The sequence below is a fragment of the Mastomys coucha genome, unplaced genomic scaffold, assembly GCF_008632895.1.
Source record: "Mastomys coucha isolate ucsf_1 unplaced genomic scaffold, UCSF_Mcou_1 pScaffold5, whole genome shotgun sequence".
Lineage (NCBI taxonomy): Eukaryota > Metazoa > Chordata > Mammalia > Rodentia > Muridae > Mastomys > Mastomys coucha.
The window spans coordinates 68,296,834-68,321,753 of NW_022196911.1; the positions used below are offsets into that span (position 1 = coordinate 68,296,834).

The 24,920-nt window shown below is 42.0% G+C and overlaps 1 protein-coding gene and 1 pseudogene across 2 annotated transcripts in view; both read left to right on the forward strand.

Moving 5' to 3' along the window:
• The window catches only part of Zzef1 (zinc finger ZZ-type and EF-hand domain containing 1), a 132,538-nt gene that overhangs the window by 81,153 nt on the left and 26,465 nt on the right, over nucleotides 1-24,920 (forward strand). For both annotated transcript variants that reach the window (XM_031354332.1, XM_031354333.1), the window contains exons 30-42: nucleotides 691-855; nucleotides 4,456-4,575; nucleotides 5,108-5,269; nucleotides 8,554-8,683; nucleotides 10,755-10,893; nucleotides 11,803-11,968; nucleotides 12,870-13,132; nucleotides 14,147-14,316; nucleotides 16,296-16,446; nucleotides 18,277-18,416; nucleotides 21,898-22,175; nucleotides 22,982-23,156; nucleotides 23,640-23,772. In XM_031354332.1, coding sequence (XP_031210192.1) covers nucleotides 691-855; nucleotides 4,456-4,575; nucleotides 5,108-5,269; nucleotides 8,554-8,683; nucleotides 10,755-10,893; nucleotides 11,803-11,968; nucleotides 12,870-13,132; nucleotides 14,147-14,316; nucleotides 16,296-16,446; nucleotides 18,277-18,416; nucleotides 21,898-22,175; nucleotides 22,982-23,156; nucleotides 23,640-23,772 — 2,192 coding nt within the window. The remainder of the gene's footprint in view (nucleotides 1-690; nucleotides 856-4,455; nucleotides 4,576-5,107; nucleotides 5,270-8,553; nucleotides 8,684-10,754; nucleotides 10,894-11,802; nucleotides 11,969-12,869; nucleotides 13,133-14,146; nucleotides 14,317-16,295; nucleotides 16,447-18,276; nucleotides 18,417-21,897; nucleotides 22,176-22,981; nucleotides 23,157-23,639; nucleotides 23,773-24,920) is intronic.
• LOC116079487 lies at nucleotides 5,691-5,829 on the forward strand (annotated as a pseudogene).

Here is a 24,920-nt window from a genome sequence, read left to right on the forward strand (position 1 = left end):
AAAAAAAAAAAAAAAAAAATCAAAAAATAAACCAAAAACAAACAAACAAACAAACAAACAAATTGTATACTTTACTGTATATAATATAAATCTCAGTACTGTTTGCCTGGATTTTTTTAAAAACAGAAATATTTCTTTTCTTCCTTTCTTTTTCTCTTTTCTCCTCCTCCTCCTCCTCCTCCTCCTCCTCCTTCTCCTCCCTTTCCTACTTTTTTCTTCATTTCCTTTTATGGCTTTTTGAGACAAATCTTACTCTACAGCCCATATGACCAGGAACTTTCAGCAATCCCTCTGCCTCAGTTTTCTAAGTACTGGTAATGTGGGCATAAACCACCACACCTGGCTTAAAAACACACTACCAATCAATTCTATTTTTCATATTTTAAGGAAGAAATTTAGGATTTAATATTTTCTAACAAAATTATTTGACCATAAGGTTATATCTGTGAGGAATTTCCTGCCCTAAGAATTAAAGCCTTGCCTCCTTAGGGAAAGTAAAGATACCATAGGTCCTTGAGCTTCTGTGCAGTTGGTGTGCACTGGTCAGTGGTACTTCAAGTGTTAACTACAGGGAGCATTCATACTGACGCTCCTCTTCCTCACAACAGGACTCCCTTTTGTTCATGTGGCTTCAGAATATGGGGAAAGGGGTTGTGTTCTGGGCATTCCTGACTTGAACTCTGTCTCCAGTGTTGTGAAGGTTCTTTGTTTGCGGAAAGCCCAAGCACAGAGCATCCTTGAAGTCCTGAGGATAATTCAGTATTGCACAGAATCCCTCGGGCAGCCTCACTGCTTCCACCCACCATATATACTTTTCCTACTGGAACTTCTGACCTGCCAGAAAGATTTTACAAAGTAAGTACAAATGACAGATATGACAGAAAAGCAAGCAGAGGCCATTTTACAGAAATCTTAGTTGGCATCTATATTGATAACTCCAAAATTTCCATATATAATGCAAATTCATATTTTTGGTTAATTTTTTTCTCTAATCTCAAAAAAATGGGTTATATCATTCTGTGAAAATCAAGAATGTGATTATTACTCTTATACTTTATGTGTTTCTCATGTACCCACACTGCCATAGGCTTCTAGAAGCTGAGTGCTAAGTGCAGTGCTCATTTACAGTAATGACTATGACCTTTCAGGGTGCTTTTAACCTTAACACAACAAACCTCCTTTCTGAGCATTATATATACACAAAAGTGACAAGACAAACAAGTCTCTTTCTAATGAAGCCTCATATTCTCTTGAAGAGTAAGTGGCATTAAAAATAATCAAGTCTCTGACAGTGATATAGTATGTGGTGATTCCATGTACAATGACACAGGCTAGGTGGACAAGGAAAGTAGACTAAGGGAATGGCATGTACAGCCAGAGATGAATGACCTGCTGAGATTAGTCAGGAGTGCCAACGGCAGAAGGAACTCCCGCTGGTGAATCGGGCCATGGACAGAGCAAAAGAGCATGTCTGTGTGAGTAGGGGAGTGGGGGAGCCAAATCAGCGAGGCAGGACCCTACCACCCAAGGTGTTTGCATGCTGTACTGAGTTTCAGGTGGGAAACACTGGGAGATTTTGAAGCCCAGAAGGAGGAACACAGTGGGTTTAAGTTTATAAAAGATGCCTCTGGCTATTCTGGGAAAATCAGAAAAGCGTTAGGAGGTTGGTGTAATACAGGTAAGAAGGGATGGTTTGGACCAGGCAGAAGTTTAAGAGATAGAGAAAAAGGGAAGTCATTCATAAGATAAATGAAAGAACTCTTAGGGTTTTGGGTGGAGCAGCTACGTTGGATGGTGTCACATTTTGCTGAGAGGAAGAATGTGAAAAACACAGATGGGGACAAAATTTTAAATTTTGTTCTGGCCATATGTTTGAACTATTTTTTTTTTAATTTTATGTATATGGGTGTTTCACTTGTATATATGTTCATGTGCCACCTCCTGCCTGCCCCTATCCCAACCTCCATTTGAATATCTGATGCCTGTAGAAGTCAGAATCAGGATCTCCTGGGAAAAGACCCTTAGAACTGGAGAAAGACTCCATTGTGGGTGCTGGAAATTGAACCTGTGTTCTCTAGAAGAGCATGTTTTATTGTTATTATTTGTTTTGCTTTTGTTTTTTTTGAGACAGGATTTCTCCATGTAGCCCCAACTGTCCTGGAACTTGCTCTGTAGCTCAGGCTGGCCTCAAATTCAGAGATCTGACTGCCTCTGCCTCCTAAGTGTTAGGATTAAAGGTATGTGCTACCATGCCCAGTGAACATATGGAGCCATCCCTCCATTCCCTGCTGTAACTGCTTCTTTGGTATTCAACAATCAGATGATGAGGATCAGATTCTGAAGTCCTGCAAGGTCAGGCGTAGAGATAGAATTTACTTATTGTCAGCATATGGATGATATTTAAAGCTGGACAGGCAGTGGCCCAGAACTGAGCCTTCAAGCCTGCCTTTCTTTAGAAGTCAAGAAAAAGAGGAGTCACTAAGACCATTAAGGTAGAGAATGGCCCTTGCAGTAGATTGACAGCCTGTGGATGGTGATGTCATAAAAGCTATGAGAATGGGAGGCAGAGGCAGGTGGATTTCTGAGTTCCAGGCTAGCCTGGTCTACAGAGTGAGTTTCAGGACAACCAGGGCTATACAGAGAAACCCTGTCTCGAAAAAAGAAAAGAAAAAAAGCCAAGAGAAGATTGTCTTCAACCTCAAGAATTCTCAGTTGAGTTGGGTGCTGATATGAAAGCTTGAAATTGAAGCAATGGACCTGAATGGGGACAGCATTGGTAAATTGTGGCCTGAAGCCTGGTTGCAAGAAAGATGATGAGATGGTAAAGTAGAAAGAGAACACGAGAAAGAAGAGCAGAGGTTGTATTGTGTGCAGTGCTGAGCTCCTGAGCAGATGGAGTCTTGCTCCTGCCAAGCACATTCTTTGCAGTGAGGCCTACACCTACAAGTGTGAAGAGACTACTACAGTGCTGGTGGAGATGAGTCAGCCAAGGTCAGGAAAAAGAAGGACAGTCCAGCAGTCCAGTGCAGATAAGAGGTGCCTGGCTAGTGCAGCGCTACAAAGATGAGGGACCCTCTTGTGATCATTCTGTTTTTAAAAATAAGGCGAGAGCAGATTCATCAATGAAATGAGGTAGAGAAGAAGCTAGTGACCATTTAAGGAAAGGCAGGAAGGCTTTAAATAGAGATGAAGATGGAGAAAGCCACACTGCTAAGTTGCTTGACAATATCAAATGCTTTTTAAAGAATTATATTTGTAAGCTGGTAGTAATCTCCTGTGTTCCTAGTACTCAGGAGGCAAAAGTAGGATTGTTTTGAGCTCAGCATGAGCAACATAGTAAGTTCAAAGTGAACCTGGAGACTATGTTAGACTTTGTCTCAAAAAAAAAAGTGGGGGATGGGCTGGAGAGTTGGCTTGTATGTTAGGAGCACTTGTTCTTGCAGAGAACATGAGTTCAACTTCCAGCACCCACATAGTAGCTCGTGTCTGTAACTCTAGTTCCAGGTTATCCAGTTCACTCTTCTGACCTCTGTGGGCACCAGGTACACACATGTTATACATGAATACATGTAAGCAAAATACAGAGAAACCCTGTCGAAAAAAAAAAAGAAAAAAGAAAAAGATTCCTTATGTAAGAGGAAGAGAAAGGGGCCAGGAAGCTGGTGGTTGCTAACACGGTGATATGGTGGGCTGTGGAATCCAATCTGAGAAGAGAGCAGAGAGAGAACATGCTGGGAGTAGTTAATGGCTCACTGGGCTGGGCTTAGCTCACTAGGACTAAGAAAGGCTGATGGAAGTCCACAGCAGAGCAGGAGAGAAGAGTGTAGATAGAGTAGCTTGTTCTGAAGTCAGTCTGCACATGATTACGGTTAAGTAAGGACCATCAAATTGGGTTAGTTAAGGAAATTGAAATGAAAATCCTTGGCAATGAAGAGGATAAAGGATAGAGAAAATAAGAAATGGAGGCATCATTCCAGTGGATGTTGAAGTCACTTAGGTGCCAAGGATCGAGGTGTGAAAAGCCAAGGAACCGAGCACTTAGAATGCATTGGCAGCTGGATCGCTATGAATGAGTTTCTAGGCCAGCAAGTTCCAGGACTATCCAGAGGACTGCCCTGCCCCCCCCCCCCACTCCTCAAAAAAAAAAGTAAAAAGAAAAGTTTTAATACTAAAGTCATCAATAAAGAAAGAACAGTTTGGTGTGGAGAAGGCTAACTGGAAGGTGTGTAACATCCATAGCATGGCATGCTCATGTGCAGGGCTGGGTGCTTTGTTTGATTAACAGATGAGTAGTTGTCAACTCTGAACTTCTGCTGGACTGTTCTCTCAACCCAACTGGGCTTGAATGTCACTGTCCCTGTTTTCCTCCAAGTCGTTCAGCTGGCTGCTTTTTGGTAGTTTTGTGTAAGAAATAGAGATCAATAAGTCGAAGCTGATGGTTTCTTCTGTTTCTAGTTACTTTGGACACTTGGAAGGCTGTGGTGCTGATCTACACAAAGAAATCCGAAACACTTACTATCAACTTGTTCTGTTTTTGGTCAAAGCAATCAAAGGATTTAGTAGCATAAATGACAGGTACTGGATTACCTTTAGATTTCTTGAGGAAAAAAATGTATATTTTTTCTAATTATAAATGAAATACATATTTGAAGTTGAAAATTAAAAAACAAACAAACAAAAAAAACCAAATAATTAAGCACAAGTAATTCACGGATAGCCTGTTATCTTCAGCGTCTGATATATTACCTTACATGCATATTAAAACGAGTGCAAAGCAGATTCTTGTCTCCTCTATAGTAAGTCATTCAGACATAAACCTTAAATCAAATGGCTCTTCTGTAACCTTGACTAATTTGGGAATGACTCTAATGATGCTGTCATCAGCAGGCGACTTTGCTGCCTCCTCTCTCACTGTCAGATGCCCCTGATGTTAGACTCACTTATACCTTTCAGAGTTGTTCTTGGTTTTTTATTTGTTTTTTAATATTTGAAGGATGTTTATACAGAATCCTTCCTTACAAATTAGTATACAAACAGGCTGCCAACTTAAACTGTCCCTGTTGTCAATATGCAGCTTAGATAATTGTCACCTGTGTGGTCTCTTTAGGTCTCTGCTCCCTGCTTTATCTTGTGTTCAGACAGCCCTGCTTCATCTATTGGATATGGGCTGGGAACCCAGTGATCTTGCCTTCTTTGTTGACATTCAGTTACCAGATCTCCTCATGAGCATGTCCCAAGAAAACATCAGCGTCCATGACAGTGTGATCAGGTAAGCACAGCTCTGCCTACCATTCCTAGAGTTGGGGCAAGGAGTGGGATCAGCAGCTAATCTGTAATAGATCCTGGCTTTGCCACAGGAGAGCTAGAGAACCTTGCAAATTATATAAACTTCCCATGCCTCTATTTCTTTATCTTTAGAACTACCTCTGAAACTTGTGGAGAATGTGTAAGTTCCATTTCTAAGAGTCTGGGACAGTACCTGGCACACACTAGGATTGGGTAAATTGGCAGCCATAGTGTTTTGAGCTTGGAAAATGAGGGTTGTCTTCATTTTGGGGGGTGACGTGGGGGTCCTAATAGCCTGTGGAGTTGGAGAATCCTTTTTTTCTTTTTACACCTGTGTATGCTGTTAGCCACTGTAGTGTCCTGAGCACTGTAAAAATTTAGGCTATAATAAAAAATAGTATACAATACTTATCTGGCAGGGGAGACATTATAATAAAAAAAGTGGTTTTCTCAGGGGGAGGCTTCACTATGATCCTTGGGATGTGTTGACCACTGCTGTTTCCCCAAACATGGGGAAGTTGACTAGAATTTGTGTTTATACTCTCCTTTACATTAAAAGAAAATGGTCTAAAAAGTCTTTTTTAAAATAATTTTTAGTTTTATTATAAAATGAAGTTGGGAGTTTGTTGAGACAGTATTTTAATATAGATTTAAACACAGGTATTGAGAGAGTGCGGCTTAAGAAAAGGGAGGTATTATATGCCTCTTAGTAGATGCAGGCTTCTCAGGAGAGGTGCTTCATCCTGCTCAAGCTCACTTTACCATCCATTACTTTGTGTGGAGAGGAGAGAAGAACAGACAAGTAGGCATTAAGAGGAGGATTGGGACATAAGTGAATGAGACATCACTCACTGTCAGAAGAGGTGTTTTGGGAAGAGGGGGTCAATAAAAGCTCTTTCCTGGGCTATCAAGGTAGCCAGCAGTAAAGCTGTCTCTAGCACTTGACCTTCCATCAGAGGGCAGACAAGGAAGGTGCAGCACTGGTTACAGCTGGTTCTTTAGCTGTCTGTCAGCCCAGTGTTTTAAGCCTTGTCTGTGCCAGCATGATATAATCCTGGAGGAGAGAGGGATCACATTACCCTTCATATGAATTTCTCAAACTAAATCAAAGCTGTGTAAGAATGGCCCTAAAACCTTTGAAATGCATGGATGAATATTTTGTATTTGCTAGCTAGCAAATCTTTTTTAATTTGAAATTTTAAGGATTCATTATTTTTATTTATATGTATATTTCTCTGTGTGAGTGCCACACAGATATTTCTGCATGTGGGTGCTATTGGAAGCTAGAAGAGGATGTCCAAACTCCTGGGGCTAAAATAGTGGTTGTGAGCCACCTAATGTGGAAGTTGGTAACTGAATTTGATTCCCTTGAAGAACAGTAATTACTCTTAAGCATTGAAGTGTTTCTCCAGCTATGTTTAAATTTTTATTGCTGAAGCAAACTGTAAACTGGAACTATGGAAATTTATTACAAGAGGAGAGCTGATGAAATAATCCACCTAAAACCTTTGATTTGAAATGAAAAATCAGGAACAGGGCCAGGTACAGTCCCTGTGTTCCTGTCCTTTGATGGATTGGTTCCAAGACCTCACCAATACAAACACAATCTGCATGAGGAAAGGGTCAGGAGATCCTGCGACTTCAGCTCTACCAACTAATTGTTATAAAACCTTCATACGTTATAGTTAATAAATGTGAAGTATTAGTGGCTTCTACATACATGGGCTCCATATCTTTGGATCAGCCAATGTCATAGCAACGTTATCTTTAAAAAATCCACCTGAGATGCTTCAGGTCCTCAATACCATGCACACATACCCTCTTGTATACGTTGGATCATCTCCAGATAACTTTATGATGCATTATGTGTGAGTTACTGGGAGTGCTTGGTAGGCAGCTCTTATGTTGTATTCTTTATGGATTGATGACAAAAGCAACCAGACATGTTCAATACAGACAGCTTTCTTAAAGATGTATTTTATTTTTAATTGTGTGTGTGTGTGTGTGTGTGTGTGTGTCTATGTGTCTATGTGGGAATGTGAGTGTAGATGTCCTCAGAGACTAGAGGTGTTGGATCCCCCTGGAATAGGAGTAAAAAGCAGTTGTGAGCTGCTGACATAGGAACTGAACTCCAGTCCTCTGGAAGAGCAGCAAGTGCTCTTGAGCTCCAAGTCAGCCCCAGAAACAATTTTTTAAAGATAACGTTGCTATGACATTGGCTGATCCAAAGATATGGAGCCCATGTATGTAGAAGCCACTAATACTTCACATTTATTAACTATAACGTATGAAGGTTTTATAACAATTAGTTGGTAGAGCTGAAGTCGCAGGATCTCCTGACCCTTTCCTCATGCAGATTGTGTTAGTGTATTCTAATTCTGTCCTCATTGAATTTATTCTGGACCAAATTATGATTGGTTCAGGCTGACCTCAGACATTCTGTGTAGCCAAGAATTGTCTCGAACTTTTGATCTTTCTGCCTAGGATTATAGGCTTTGTGATGTTTATGACATGCTGGAGATGAAGCCCAAAAAAGCTTCATGCTTTCTACTAATCAGGCTACATTCTCAACCTGAACTTTTTATTATTATTATTATTATTATTATTATTATTAGTAGTAGTAGTAGTAGTAGTAGTAGTAGTAGTAGTAGTAGTAGTTGTTGTTGTTGCTGTTGTTATCATTGTTGTTGTTGTTGTTACTATTATTGGTGTTGAGACATGGTCTCACTGTATAGCCTTTGCTGGATTGCAACTCACTGTAGAGTCCAAATTGGCTTCTATCTCACAGAGATCCACTTGCCTCTGCCTCCTGAGTGCCACTCTTCAAGGCTGAACTTTTGTTTGTTTGTTTGTTGTTTTTTGAGACAGGGTTTCTCTGAGTAGCCCTGATTGTCCTCGGATTCACTCTGTAGACCTATCTGCCTTGAACTCTGAGGTCCTACTGCCTCTGCCTCTTGAGTGCTGAGATTAAAGGCACATGCCACCACAGCCTGACTGGTTGAACTTTTTAAAATCACCATATTTGACTCCAGTACCTGGCACATGATAAGTTTGCCCTACTCAGTATAGTCTGCTTCAGAAAGGAGCTTTTCTATTTTCTGAGTGTAAATCCATCAAATAGCTGATAAGCTCTGAGGCTTTGAAAAGCAATTCTCATCATTTCAAAATGCCCCATCTATAAAAGTTATGGGACACAGCATCTGCTAACTAGCACATCCTTGGGTATTGTAAGAAACATGCTTCTCTCTCATCACATCTTTCTTTCAGCCAGTGGAGTGAAGAAGATGAGCTCGCTGATGCCAAGCAGAACTCAGAGTGGATGGATGAGTGTCAGGACGGCATGTTTGAGGCTTGGTATGAAAAAATAGCCCAAGAGGATCCAGAGAAGCAGAGGAAAGTAAGACCTCTCAGCTAGAGCAATCTGGGTGACTGCTAGGAGTTTGGATGTGCTGGGGTGTGCTTAGATGATGTCTCCCAAGAGGGCTCCAGGAACATTTGGGACATATGTTTCGTCTTCATCCTGATGAGAGCGAGCCATCATTGTTGCTCACTTCCATAGAACTAGATTCACAGCAGTGTCCCATAAGGCTCATGTACATCATTAGATGCCAGTGTATTAATTTAGTGAGAAAAGGAACTGCGGAAGTGTTTGGACTCTCAGGTTCTGGGCTGACACACCATCTTCCTGTAGGCAAGCATAATTCCAGTTACAAGGCTGCAATCAGGTGAGCTTGGAAGCAGCTCTCTGTTTATCACGTGAGCATTAAATGACCCACACAGTAGAAGAATCAACTTAGGTAGCCTATCCATTATTTGTGAGGTTTCCTGTCTCTCAGTACTACATATGTCAGGCATCTGCTGTCTTGAAGCCACTAATTTTCCCCTTCTTAAGCACCTTCTGCTTGCCAGTCATTCTGTTCATAGTACCTTGTGGTGCTTAAGAGGAACATACCAACTGGCACTTGAGACTTTTCTCTTGTAAGTTAACATCTGAATGAGAACATCCTGTAGTGCTCAGGTGACCTGGCATATTTCCTCTCCTACAACATACCATCTACCACCAAACAGTGACTTTCTGACTTAGTTTCCTCATATGCATACCCTAAAATAAACTGCCTTATAACCACCAATACTTTGTAGTAATCTAATAGCTTGTTCATGTAACAGTTCTTACTGTCTGCTCCCAGATAGGTAATTAGTTAGCTGGCTAGTTAAAGACGAAGAGTTTATCTGAGGAGAAGCCAGAGCATTATAGAGAGGTCCAGGCTGGCCCAAAGCTTGTGATCCTCCTGCCCCAGTCTCCTGAATGCTAGAGTTATGGGAAAGCACCACCATGCTATTTTAATGTGCCAGAATCAGGAATCCTCTTTCAATACATTTGTTAATAGTGCCATTGTGTACCAAGTCCCCAAGCCAAACATCTAGATGCCATTCCTGACCATCTCTAGTAATTTGGTCACCAGTTCTTCTCACTCTGCCTGCCTTCCCATCCTCTTTACAGTGCAGTCCCTGCCCTTAGTACTGCCATGGAACTACTTGCGTAGCTGCATCATGGCCAGCTTCCTCAACCCTTGTCTCACTTCGATCAATCCATTTTTGCCGTATAACCAGAGGAACCTTCAGAATGACCAAATCTATTGCTATTACCTTGCTGTTAAAAACTCTGTTTTTAAACTCTAGCATTTTAGGCTCCTTGGATTTTACTTTTCTAACTTCTCCTGGTTATTCCCCCTATGTACTCGGTATGCATACTAGATTATTGCCAATTTCAAAAGCCCTGGAGCTAGAGAGGTGGTTTAGTGGTTAAGAGTACGTTCCAGAAGACCCGAATTTGGTTCCTACAACTGTCTGTAACTCTATCTCTAAGAAACTCTGTCTCTAAGTAAGCTTCTGCAGGCACACACACACGTAGCACAGATACACAGAATATGCCCATAAATAAAAATGCATCCTTTTAAAAGGCAAACAAAAAGACCTTGTCTTTTTTCTCCTTTCTTTTTTTCAGTGCCTTGCACCTGCTTAGACAGGTGCTCACACAGTCAGCTCCATTCCCAGCCCATGTCATGCTCCCTTTCTGAAGGAGCAAAGCTTCTGTAGACGTTGCTGTTCCTGTCTCATGTGCCTGTCACCTTTATCTCCCCCAATACCATCTGCTTGTTCTTGATTTTAACTGAGGAGTTGCCATCCTTAGAAAACCTTCTTTGCCCGTCCCAATACCTTTGCTAGTGTCCTCCATGTTCGCTAGCCCTCCAGAATCTGCCTGTCAAAGCATTCCCCCCACGCTGTATGACCATCATCTGTTTGCTTGAGGGATTTCCCAGATGGGAACTTGGTTATCCAGCCTCAAATCCTGACAAGTGGTACAAAACTTGGGAGATCTTAGGTACCTACTGAATGAATAAATTGATTAGTGAACAGTGGCCACGATAGTAAGTCTGTTGGCTAATTGTATTTATTTCACCTTACAGATGCACATGTTTATTGCTCGCTACTGTGACCTGTTAAATGTGGATATCTCTTGTGATGGGTGTGATGAGATTGCCCCCTGGCATCGCTACCGGTGTCTACAGTGCAGTGACATGGACCTCTGCAAGACTTGCTTCCTTGGTAAACTTCAGGGGACCCATGTCCACGAGGAAGTTTTCTTTCTATTTTTCTGCCATCTTTAAGACTCACTGTGCTATGTAGAGTCTCTGGTTCATTGGCAAACTCAAGTCTTTCTCTCAACCCCACTGATGACCTCCACTACTTCTATCTGACATCTTTCCATCTCCTGTCCTGCTCAGGAGGCACTTGATAAATTCTCAGGATCAGCTAGTACATGCTTAGATAAGTTTCTAAGAAATTTTGCTTCTGAATCATGCAGTGTTTCCAAGTAGCAAAATAAACATACAAGAAAAATAATTTGAATAGTCTGAAGACAGCAGAAAAGGTTAAAACTAGGGTATTAGTTTGATCAAAGCTATGCTCAGGGAAGACTGTGTCATTCTCTTTTAAGAGACTAGTCACAAGGTTATTTGGACATATATACAGCACTGAGAACAGAAGTGGCCACCTATGAAGAGTACTGAGCAGGGACTGAATGTCTCGTTCTCTTACTCTCTGAGTCTGAGGTTCTGAAGTCTGTTTTCATGTGTATTTCTGCAGTGAGAAAGTAAGAACAGAAGTTTGATCACTCCTTAGTACTCCTTAGGACTACACCAGTCGGTGTGTAACCTCTGTCAGAGGTGGAGTGTGGGAGATAGCTCACAAAATAGCAGTCATGTAGGAATTTGGCATGTATTTGACATGACTGTGACACTGTAGAATCGGGATCAGTCAGCTGGACCATTGTCCAAGAGGTGTATACTGAGAATATCATTGATATGCTCATACCCACAGGAGCATTCTGGTCTTCAACAGAGCCCTTGTCCTCTGGAGTAGTAAATGAGATTTGGCTGTGGTGCTGGAATCAGTTTGCTAGCACTTGGAGGGCATCCTCTACCTGATCCATCTCACACTACTGGTTTTTTCTAGGTGGAGTGAAGCCCGAGGGCCATGGAGATGATCATGAAATGGTCAACATGGAGTTTACCTGTGACCACTGCCAGGGTTTGATCATAGGCCGGAGAATGAATTGCAATGTATGTGATGACTTTGATCTTTGCTATGGATGCTACGCAGCAAAGAAATACTCGTATGGGTATGTCAGATTCCCCTGCTGCCACCATGACCTTTTGGGGTATATGTCTTCACTTAAAAGGGAATCGTTAAGCCGGGCGGTGGTGGCGCACGCCTTTAATCCTAGCACTTGGGAGGCAGAGGCAGGCGGATTTCTGAGTTCGAGGCCAGCCTGGTCTACAATGTGAGTGCCAGGACAGCCAAGGCTACATAGAGAAACCCTGTCTCAAAAAACAAAAAAAAAAAAAGAAAAAAAAAAAAAAGGGAATCGTCTTGCTTTTTCTGTGGTGCTAGGGATTGAACCCAAGACACTGCAAATGCTAAGCAAGCACTCTGCACCTGGGCTATACTCCTAGCCTTTCTAACTTTTAAAACCTTCTATTGTTATTGGGAAGGGGGAAGGCAATTACATGCACATGTGTGTGCACATGTAGAGGTCAGAAGACAGTTATGTGGAGTGATTTCCCTCTTTTCTCCTTTCTGTGGGTTCTGGAGATTAAACTCGGGCCACTAGGTATGGTAAATGCCTTTACTTGCCAAGCCATCTTGTGGCCCCTTCCTAACTAAAAAAAGGTTTCTACTGTAAAAATGTTAACGTGTTCAGAAGAAGAGAGCGTGGACAGCGCACCCTGTGTCTTTGGATCCACCAGCCAGGGAGATGGTGCCATGTGTGCTTGCTTCATTCTTTTACTCTAAAGTAACGTTTCACACTTGTCATTTCTTTCCTATACCTTGCAATTCATCTTTTAAAATTATGGGCATCACTTTGCATTACCAAAGGGCACACTTTCAGAACTCTCTTCCTCAGCGTGGTTTTCATGTGAAGGCTTTAGGTTGTGACATGCTAGTGTGATATACCGAATGTTTGTGCTTGTTCATTTCTCCGGGCCAAGAGTTGATACTCTCCTATCATATCTTTGCAGCCATTTGCCAACTCACAGCATCACAGCCCACCCAATGGTGACCATCCGGATCAGTGACCGGCAGAGGCTCATCCAGCCCTATATCCACAACTACTCCTGGCTGCTCTTTGCTGCCCTGGCTCTCTATAGTGCCCACCTGACCAGTACAGAGCATGTGGATGGGGAGCAGCTGGACCCCCAGGCCCGCACCAATGCTGCCACCCTACGGAGCCAGTGCATGCAGCTGGTTGGAGACTGTTTGATGAAGGCCCACCAGGGCAAAGGTGACTATTCCTTATGTAGGACCCCTGGTCCAGCCTCTGCCTACTGTTGGAGGCAAAGAAAGCCCCAGGCAGCCGTAAAAGACCATGCTTGACTGAGAGGTCATTCACAAGAGGGATTCAGCCTAGCCTGAACTTAAGTTCCTGTTTCTCTTTAGAGAGCTGTTGGCACAAAGTACCAGTTAAAGTACTTCCCTAGTGATGTAATTCAGTATTAATAATCAAAACTCTAGAAAACTCTGTAAGTCCATGAATCTTTAGTGTTTGAATCTCTCTTTGCTCAGGAATCTATGCTTTAAAAAAACAAAACAAAACTGAAGTACAAATCCATGTGTACTTGTATTCTAGACAAGAGCTGCTTACAAATAAATGGTGTTCCTGGGTTTGATCATGGACACCTGAATTCCAGTCTGAATCCCAGGATGCTAGGTGTGGCCCTTTCTCAAAATAACAAAATAAGGAGATAATTCTGACTTCCCTGAGGGTACTAGTAAGAAAGTAATTTAAATGTTAAACTTTAAGTTTCTCTAGGATGGTAGACTCCCCATCCTAATTGACATCAGGGGATCAGATCAGTTGGTGATGTCTCTATCTGCCGGTAGGGATTCAAAAATCTAGTTACCAGCTGGACATAGTACATGTCTTTAAGTCTAGCACTTATGCAGCACTCTAAGTTCAAGCCCACTCTGATCTACAACAGGTTTCCGGCAAGCCAGCGGTATATAGTGTGACCCTGTCTCAAAAAAAAAGAAAAAAAACTTTGAAAACAATCCTGTTGCCTGTTGTGTCTTCAGTTTTCATTGACTTCAAGTGCAGTCTTGCTTTCCCTGTGCTGTCTGTCTGTCCCCACTTGAGATCGAGAATGGAATGGATGTAGAGTGCCAGGCACACTGCTGTGTGGTTTGTGTCACCCCTCGGCCATCTGTTTCTGCACAGTGGGCAAGTGCTTTGTGGTACTTGCCAGAGATAGCCCTTGTTGGGAACATTTAACCATTTTCTTGTTTTTTCCCATTCCAGGTCTTAAAGCTCTAGCTCTTCTTGGTGTATTGCCAGATGGTGACTCTACCTCAGAAAATCCAGCCCTGCCAGTCACAGTGTCCTTCCATGCATCAGAGGAGCAGCTAGAGAAGAAAACAGCTCAACTTGCCAAGGAGCGGGCAGATGCGAGCCTGTTTGTACCCTGCAATGTAAGTAACGTGTCTACCACGGGGTCACAGCTTGCACATAAGGATGCACACCAGGGGCGTTCAGAGCGTAGGTTGTGCAGTTTTGGTTTATATTCAGTCAACAGAAAAACCTTTATAGGTCCAAGCACAATCTGTGTTGGTAACACAAATGTAAAGATCCTTTTGTGAATTTAAAATAAGATTAAGTAACTAAATAAACAAAAGATTATTTTTGTAGAAGCTTGCCTTCAGATCTTGAGCCTATGCTGTAAACATCCCCACCTTTGCTGCAGGAGCCACTGGTATTTCTGTTGAAGCCTCATCAGGGTACCAGGTCAGGATAATCCCAAGATGCTTATCTCTCAGCTGTGGCCTACCACCACCTTTGGCACACAACATGTTAACCTGCCACAGACTACCTTGCACAAGGAGGAAAGCAGTCGATCAATCCAGTCAAGAGGGACAGCAGTTCTCGACTCTGTGCCTGGACTATCTGTATCCCTCAGCCCTCAGCATCATGTAACAGGCTGCCTACAGCATTGTGGCTACCTCTATCAATGTGTTCATTTATTTACACCAAAGGGGGTTACATTCTTTTAATCCACTAAAACCCAAATCTTTTACTTTTATTTATTTTGATGCTCAGATTGCCCCATGCTTGGCCAGTAGCAACTCCTTCTACTTGGCTTTGTGTTCTCTCTCTCTCTCTCTCTTTCTCTCTCTTTCTCTCTCTCTTTCTCTCTCTCTCTCTCTCTCTCTCTCTCTTTCTCTGTTTGTGTGTGTAGACATGCGTGTGTCTCAGTCTCTTATATGTGCATGTATGCATGCATGCATGTGTATTTATGTACGTGTGTGCAGGTGCATTCTGTAAAAGAGGGTGATAATAACAGTGCCTGTAATACAGGGTGATTATAGGAGTTATGTACTGCCATGCTTGGAAGAAACATGTAAAATGCTTAGAACACAGCACACGGTAAGTTCTATGTCAGAAGTGGACATTGGGTATCCTGCTCTATTATTCTCTGCCATATTCCTTAAAACAGGGTTTCTCACTGAACCTGGAACTAATATGATCAACAAGCCCCAGCCATCCTCTTGCCTTCCTCCCTGACAGCCATTGCAGACGTAACACATCCATGACCATGTTCAGCTTTTATATGAGTGTTCGGATCTGGCCCATCCTTGTGTTTGTATACCAAGGTGTCTTACCCACTGAGGTCACAGTTCTGTCCTATACCCTTTGAATGTTCATTTCTACATCAATAAAATACCTGCATCTGTGGCAATAGAAATAATATGTGTAGGCTTGTTGTAGCCTTATCTTTATATTAGCATTAAAGGTAACAGCAGATAGAATACTTTTCTTATTGTAAGTAAAGATGGGTTTGCTTTTTCTATGTGTGTGTATGCATGTGTACATTTGCATGTGCATGTGTGTGGAAGCCAGAAGTCAACATCAGGTCTCTTCCTCTGTCACTCTCCACCTTGTTTTGAGACAGGATCTCTCATTGAACCTGAAACACCTGGTCAGTAACATGAGCTGGCCAGTAAGCTCCAGGGGTCCTCCTGTCCCTGCCTCCTCCCACACTGGGATGACAGGCACTCCCCACCACTGCTGACTTATTACATGGTTGCTACAAATCCAAACTTAGGTCCTCATGTTTACATGATAGGCAGTTTACTGTGAGGTATGGCCCAGCCTGTGTTTATTTTTTCTATCAAAAGAAAGTATATGAAGATGATCATTGTATTGACTAAAGGAAGATAACAACTTCATCATTTTCCCAGAGTGAGACTTGGTATGAACCATGCTTCTGTGACCGGGCAGCTCTGACAGCCCGTCAAGAGAAGCGATGTGTAAAGCATCACCTAAGAGGAGTGGTTTACCTAAGACATTAGTAACTCAGAAGATTCTTAGTCTGTGAGAGACTAGCTCATGACAAATTGTATGCAGAGTGCATTGTTGTTGTATTCTTTTACATTTACCACTCTGTTTCTAGGGAAAGAGAGCTGCAGATAAGGAAGCCAGACCCCTGGATTGCAAGCAGACGAAAAAGGCAGGTGAAGATCTCTCCATAATGAAGGACCCTTCAAGCCAGACCCAAGTTTCAGATGCACCTGCCAGTGCTAATGTGACTCCAGAACTTCCAGGTCAGAATTGGTTACTAACTCTCCCTCCTTCCTCTGCAAGTGTACATATTATCACACCTGCACTGTTGCTTACGATTGAAATTGTCCAGCAACTAAGGTTTCTCCATCTGTTTAGCTGTGGCTGGTAACTTAACATCATCCATCCTTCATTTTAGCTTATTTATTGTTTACCAACCAAGTACTTTCTCTTTGTTAGCACCATCCTATATCCCAAGGATGAAATCTACCAACACAGAGACATCTATCCTCTATCCTCCTGGAATTCACAATCCAGGAAGGTTTCAGACAGAGGTACAAATAACTATCATATGAGGTGGCTTGTGATTCTGGCCCCAGAAGAAGGGTGACAAGTATTAGTCCTCATTGGGATCCAGAGCAGATTGTGTTTGTAAAATGCCACATAAAGGGAGAGATGCAAGGGACCTTGAATGTGCCAGGATATGCAGTAGGGACTGACATGTAGGTAGCATAGGCCTCTCTGTAGGTTCCAGAAGTAACGAGGTTAGATCCACATACCAGGTGTGCAGGAGCAGAGCAGAGCACTGGAAGATGATACAGAAGAGCTCCTGTGGCACTCTGCTGCATGCCTGTGACATTCAGGCCTCAGCCTGCCAGATGATGGCAGTGGCGAGGTCAGAGCTGCAATTTTAGAGGTTGGGGCAATAGTGCTAGGTGGGAGGAGGTGCTTCAAGGAGCCCAGGGAGTCAGAGTCTATCCCATTGGCCGTTCTGTAATAGAAGTACAAGTGAGTATATTCTGCAACATCTTCAAGGCCAGCTCTCAGAAGCAGTAGACACTTCACATTATATCAAGTCCTCAAAGTCTCAGAGTCAGATTCCCCTGAAGACCAGCATTCTGGTTCATAGGCCACAAGTATCTGTCAAGAACCCCATGTTCTGGGGTTAGACATTGTTAGATATTTGAAGTATATCACAAAAGAAGCAAAAATCAGAAGGGCAAATGATAAACAGCAAACTCAGAATATTAAAGGGTAATCAGATGCTAGATAGCATGTAGTTTAAGAGCAAGTTCAGAGAATGGGAGGTAGCAGTGGATGGCTGCCTGTTTAATTAGGGAGCAGGGCCTCCTTGAGAAGGCAACTATATAAAAAGTATCCAGCAATAGAGTTTGTTGTTGTTCTGGTTTTGGGTTTTTTTTGTTGGTTTTTTTTTTTAAGATTTATTTATTTATTTTATATATGTGAGTACACTTACACGTCACTTTCTTAAGACACACCAGAAGGGGGCATCTGATCCCATTACAGATGGTTGTGAGCCACCATGTGGTTGCTGGGATTTGAACTCAGGACCTCTGGAAGAGTAGCCAGTGCTCTTAATTGCTGAGCCATCTTTTCAGTCCCAGTTTTTGTTGTTTTTTAAAAGATTATTTTTCTTTTATGTGTATGGGTGTTTTGTCTACGTGTATATCTGTGTACCAAGTGTGTGCCTGGTATAGGCAAAGGCCAGAGAGGAAGTCAATTCCCCTAAAACGAGTTACTGATGGTTGTCAGCCGCTATGTGGATGCTGGAATCAAACCTAGATCCTCTGGAAGAACAGCTGGTGTTTTTAACCACTAAACTAACTCTCCAGCTGCTTTGTTCTTTTTGAAACAGAGTCCTGCTGTGTAGCCCAGACTGGCCTCAAACTCTTACTTATCCATCCTGTCAAGTGCTAGGACTCCAAGTATGCATTACCAAGGCTGGCTTTAGCAGTAGAATATTACATTTCCAGCTTCTTTCTATAGCCACACACAGAGACAGTGTTGTGGTTTAGTTGCCTTTTACACATGTAGAGCCCAGCAAAATCTGAAAGTGCTATTTTCCCACACAGATGCTGAACATCCAGAAGTGTCATCTCAGGCACCAGTAGAAGAGAAGGCGATTACTCCAAACCCTGAGCAAGTGTTTGCAGAGTGTTCCCAGAAGAGGATTTTGGGATTGCTGGCAGCCATGTTACCTCCCATCAAGTCGGTAAGAGGCAGGCAGTGTTTTCCTTGTGAAAGAGTAGGTGGTTGGTATATGCAGAAAAAAAATAGTGTTAAGGTGTAAGCAGAAACAAACTATTATTAACACCTGTGCCTTGAGGGGGGTATGACTATTAATCAAAGTTACTTTCTTCTGTGAACTTACATGTTGCTTAAGTGTGATTGACTTTTTAATTCATATAATTACCTTTTTATGTTTTTTTATTTTGAAAGTTTTAAACCTCATTGAAAATTTGAAAGTGCAATGAAAGAAGATCTTCACCTAGATTTATTAGTTTTTCATGTTTTATTTCTGCATATATACATACAGAGCAGAGCCTAGGTACACATTTTCCCATTTATTCCTAGGATGTGACTTGCAGCTTTTTTGCAAAAAATACATATACACATATATTATATTTTTCTTGAAATTGAAAAAATAAATTGAAAGCTTCTGGATACTTTATCCTTAGTTTTCCTAAAAGTACAATCTTCCAAGTACCATATTGCTACCATATTAAAACATTTTAGACCCAGTGGCTCATACCTGTAAGTCCCGGTACTTTGTAGGCAGAAGTCATGAATTCAAGGCCATACTGGACTACAGAGTAAGACTTTACTTTTAAAAAGGTTTAATTAACCTGATAAAAATTTAACACTTGTAGAGTAATTTTATTTCATACAGAGCAGAGCCTAGGTACACATTTCCCCATTTATTCCTTGGATGTGACTTGCAGCTTTTTTGCAAAAATCAGAATCCATTAAGAATGGTCTTGCAGCTGGGCAGTGGTGGCGCACACCTTTAATCCCAGCACTTGGGAGGCAGATCCAGGTGGATTTCTGAGTTCGAGGCCAGCCTGGTCTACAGAGTGAGTTCCAGGACAGCCAGGGCTAAATAGAGAAACCCTGTCTCGGAAAAAAGAAGAAGAAGAAGAAGGGGGAGGGGGAGGGAGAGAAGGAGAAGAGGAAGAGGAAGAGGAAGAAGAAGAAGAGAAAAAGAAAAAAGATGTTCTGGTTCAGAGGTCATGCTTATTTGTTCTCTTTAGTTTACTGACCTTACTTTGGTGTTTGTTGTAATAACTTCATTTCTTTTTAAGATCTACTTTATTTACTTGTGTGCATGCATGCCTACAAGAGTTTATATGCACCACGTGCTTGTAGATAGCATGGGCCAGAGGACACTGGATTCCCTGGAACTAGAGTTAGAGGCAGCTGTAAGTTGCCTGATGTGGATCCTAGAAACTGAACCCCATGTTGTTCCCTGCAAGAGCAGTAAGTGCTCTTAACCACTGAGTCATCTGTCCAGCCCTGTTTGGAAATGTTCCTGTGTGGGATCAGATTCCCTCTTCTGATGTGTCTATAATGTACTCACATATGTAAAATAAATGCAGAAGAAGAAGAAGAAGAAGAAGAAGAAGAAGAAGAAGAAGAAGAAGAAGAAGAAGAAGAAGAAGAAGAAGAAGAAGAAGAAGAAGAAGAAGAAGAAGAAGAAGAAGAAGAAGAAGAAGAAGAAGAAGAAGAAGAAGAAGAAGAAAGAAGAAGAGGAAATCAAGACAGAGCTAGCAAACTGTGGAAACAAGTTTCTCCAAGTTCGTGAAGCTCTGGGGAAGGAGCTATCACTGGAACCTAAGGCTGGGTCCTCAGACCCAGGGACAATTTTAAAAGCAATTTGTTGTTGACTAATGCTTAGACTGAGAGAACTCACTTGTGTGGGGGAAGGGAAGCTGATGTATGAGTCAGTCATAGTATCAGGCAAGAGAGCCAGTATGGGCCCTCTCAGCACAGGGACTCAGAGGGTGAGTTATGAGTTCATAGCAGTCTCTGCAGTTCATACCTGACAGCACAAGATACAGTTAGTTTTCTCCTTTTTGTACTTGCACCTCTGATCTTTACCATGAAGTCCTGGGTCCCATGGCCCTTGGTATAATTACTCCTATCATAGCCACTGTTCTCTAACAAATCTTCTCCTCTTCCTCTTTGGACTCCACACTAAGGCACCCCAGCCTGAATAACTTCCCACCAGTCTGTCAATTCCTAGGTACTCCCGTTACAGGGATACTTGCAGCCTACACCACACCAGCCCCTCTCTGCACACCTCCCTTGTTCTTCATGGACTCCAGTGGCTCTATCACTCCATTCTTGAAGGGAATGCTAAGAGCTTGTGGTACTTCAGTTGCTTTGTTTTCCTAACATGGATACACTTCCCTCTTGAATCACACTCACTGTACTGACTCACAATTATTAAAGGGCTTCTCTGATTTTCTGTATTTTTCCCCCTATGGAAAATGACAGATGGTTTAAGTGTCTAGAAATGTATATGGTCAGTTGTTTTCTAAATGGCATTTGCAATAATGAAGCATTGAAAGCCAAGTAAAATGCAGATAGTGTTTAAAGAAAGAAAAATAGGACTGAGATGACTTGGTGGGAAAAGTGCTTACCGTGCAAGCATGAGGACTTGCGTTGACTCCTCAGAACCACCGTGTAAAGCTGGGTACAGTAGTGAGTCTCTCCTAGGGGAGTGGTGAGGGAAGGAAGAGACAGAAAAATCCCTCAGAAACCCATAGGTGAGCTAGCCTGAGATACATAGAAACAAACAACAAAGAGACCCTGTCTCAAATAAGTAGAAGAGAAAGACCAGCACTGGAAGTTTTCCTTGGCCTCTGAATGTGTCATGGTACATGTACATACATACATGATAAACATGGAAGGAAAAATAATTTACTTTATATGTGTTACCTATAAATGTATATGGAAAAAGGTTGACAAACTGTACATCTAACTGTGAACAGCTGTTACTTCCTTGGTATTGGTGGGTCTGAGTGGGACTGTGGTGGAAAATCTAACTTTTATGTATTTTTTTTAGTTCTTTCAGAAAAGGGGAAACATAATTTTTGAAAAGATTTATTTATTTATTTTATATATATGAGTATACCACCATTGCTCTCTTCAGACACACTAGAAGAGGGCATCAGATCCCATTAAAGATGGTTGTGAGCCACCATGTGGTTGCTGGGAATTGAACTCAGGAGTAGTCAGTGCTCTTAACCGCTGAGCCATCTCTCAGCCAGAAAAATAAATATTTTGCTTATGCTTTAGAGTAGAGGAATATTGGAAGTAGGATCAGAAAGAGTCTGGAGACCCTGCTCAGCAGTTAAGAATACTTACTGCTCTCTCAGAGGACCAGAATTTGCTTCCCAGCACTCAGGTCCAGAGTTCAACACCACCTGTAACTCCAACTCCAGCTCCAGCAGATCCAATGCCCTCTTCTGGGCTCCAGGGTACCCACACTTACATATGCATAAACACACATGTAGGCACAAATCTTAAAAAATTAAATTTAAAAAAGTAGGATAATACCTGAACATATTTATTTTATTTACAGTTGATTGGAATCAGGCCAGTTGTAAATGATACATGAATGGGTGGCATATGTAGCTGGTCTGGGTGCTTGGATTTTGTACTGAAGACATTCCATTCTCTGTTGACAGGGTCCCACCGTACCCCTGATAGACCTGGAACATGTCCTCCCACTCATGTTTCAGGTGGTCATCTCCAACGCAGGCCACCTAAATGAAACCTACCACCTCACCCTGGGTCTTCTTGGCCAGTTAATTATCCGTCTTCAGCCAGCAGAAGTAGATGCTGCAGTCATGAAGGTCCTTTCAGCCAAGCACAACCTGTTTGCTACAGCAGACAGTACTGTTGTGCCAGATGGCTGGAAGACCACGCACCTGCTCTTCAGCCTTGGAGCTGTCTGTCTGGACAGGTTAGCCTTGGTTCTTATACACCCACCATCCACTCTGCCCTCTGTGCTCTTCACTGAAAACAAAGGTCTAGCTGCTGCTGAGTTTTGGTATGCTGCAGTGCTGTTGTCTGAGGCTCTCCTGTGGGATTAAACTAGTTTAAATAGCTGAGAGGCTCAGTGGTGCCTTCCAGTCAGCTCTGATGAGATCTATTCTGGTAGATATTTCCAGAGAAAAGTAAGTATAGGCATTGCGGTTGAAAAGTCTGTTTTCATTATAAAAATGAACATAATCATAATATGAAACTTGAAATTAAGTGAAGAAGGAAAGATGACCATGATTTGTACCATACACATCTCTAAGCTGTGAATATGAATGTGAATATACATGTGAGGATGACATTTAGAGCAGTGGTTCTCAACCTTCCTAATGCTGTGACCCTTTCATACAGTTCCTCATAGTATGATGACCCTAACCATAAGATTATTTTTGCTGTAATTTTGATACTATTATGAAACATAAAGTAAATATCTATATTTTCTGATGGTTTTAGACCTTGGGAGTTGAGAATCACTGTTTTAGAGAGAGATTTGAGAACATAGTTGTAAACTGAGTTTGTAGACTAAGTATATACATAATAGATCTTGATTTGGCTGCTGTTGTTTTTTGGCTTATCTTTATGTGAAAAGCATCATTCTGGTAGTTTTTAAAGCTAAGTAACGGGTGGCTCTTTGCATGAGTCTGACTCTGCCTGGGATAGTAAGCTATAATGTGTGTGAGGATGTAGCCTTGCACACTGCCACCTAACATTGGTGCTCTTGCCTTCCAGCCGAGTGGGCTTGGACTGGGCCTGCTCCATGGCAGAGATCCTTCGGTCACTCAACAATGCCCCGTTGTGGCGAGATGTCATTGCCACCTTCACAGACCACTGCATCAAGCAGCTGCCATTCCAACTGAAGCACACCAACATCTTCACTCTGCTAGTGCTTGTCGGCTTCCCCCAGGTACAGCATCTGAAAGCCTGTTTGCCCAGGTCTCTGTAGCACACACAGACACACACACACACACACACACACACACACGTCTGTAATTAGTTTTAGTGTTTTATTTTGTTTTTTTAGTTACATGATTTGCTTTTAAAGTCTTGGTGTTTTTTTCAGAATTGTACAGTTGTCAGATTTGAACTGTCAACAGTTAGACATTTTATTTATTTTACTGTGTCTGGATAGTAGGTAACTATGGTATACTCAGTCACAAAGAACTGCAGAAACTGTTTTCTTTCATCCTGACACTCCTATTGATCTTACTCATTTTGTATGCCTCAACTGATTGGAATGAGGAGCTGTAAAGCTATGGCAAGCACCTAAACTACTTTTATGCCAGGTCTGTACAAATCCTTTGGACTTAGGGATGTGCTTGTAGAGGAGCAAGCACAAGGGACTAGGCTTATGCCTAATTAAGTGCCTCTTCTTGCATCAATGCTCCAGGTCCTCTGCGTGGGAACCCGCTGTGTTTATATGGACAATGCCAATGAACCCCATAATGTGATCATCTTGAAGCACTTCACTGAGAAGAATAGAGCTGTGATTGTCGATGTCAAAACCAGGAAAAGGAAAACAGGTCCTAAGCATAATTTTTGTCTTCTAAGAATGGGAGAAATGGTTTAATCCTTGCATGCTCTAAAGCCAATGGACATGCCTGAGTTCTTGCTCCTGCATATGATTTTTAAATTTTTTTTAATTACAGTTATTCATTCTTGTGTGCTCATGTGCATACACATACATGTGGAGGTCAGAGGACAACTTGTGGGAGTCAGTTCTCTCATTGTACCATCTGAGGCCATACAGATCGAACTCGGGTTATCAGGGTTGGTGGCAAATGCCTTTATCCACTGAGTTCTCTCACCAGCTCATATCATTACAATTAAAGTGCACTTCTTTTTTGTTTGTTTGTTGGTTCGTTTTATTTTGTTTTTCGAGACAGGGTTTCTCTGGGTAGCCCTGGCTGTCCTGGAACTCACTCTGTAGACCAGGCTGGCCTTGAACTCAGAAATCTGCCTGTCTCTGCCTCCTAAGCGCTGGAATTAAAGGCATTCTCCACCACTGCCTGGCTAAAGTGCACTTCTTATGCAGAGTGTGGTGGTATATGTCTATAATCTCAGCACTGAGGCAGGGAGATCACACATTCAAGATCAGCCTGATAGTAAGTTTGAGGCCAGTCCGGGTTGCATAATGGTACTCTGTCTCAAGATAAAAAGTAATAATAATTAATAAGCATAATGTGCACATAAGTTGATTTCTTACAGATTCTATATAGTCAGGGTCTTCTTTTTAAATCCAGTGTGACGGCCCCTTCCTTCCAGTGCTTATCCAGGCATTCTGCCGTTGACTGAGTTGAAGTCTGCTGCCTCCTTGCTTACTTTCCACTTGTCACATCTATTCTTAGTTCTCCTTTTATTTTATCTTGCCTTCTTTTGGATTGATTTTTTCATGTGTTAAAGATTCACTTCGTGTCTGCTGCTGGCTCCAACTCTAACTGTTGCTCTGGTGTCAGCATAGGCAGCACTTTGGACACCACCCTGAAGTTTGTTCTGTACCCCTGGGACTGTCTGTCTTCAGATATTATTCCACTGTGCACTTGTGTCAAAATACTGCATTTGTGCCCGTATCTGCCTCACCATTCCTGTTACTGTAGTCATTCTCTTTATTCTACATGATAGAAATCTCACTGTACATAATGTCAACTTTTTTTTTTTTTTTTCGAGACAG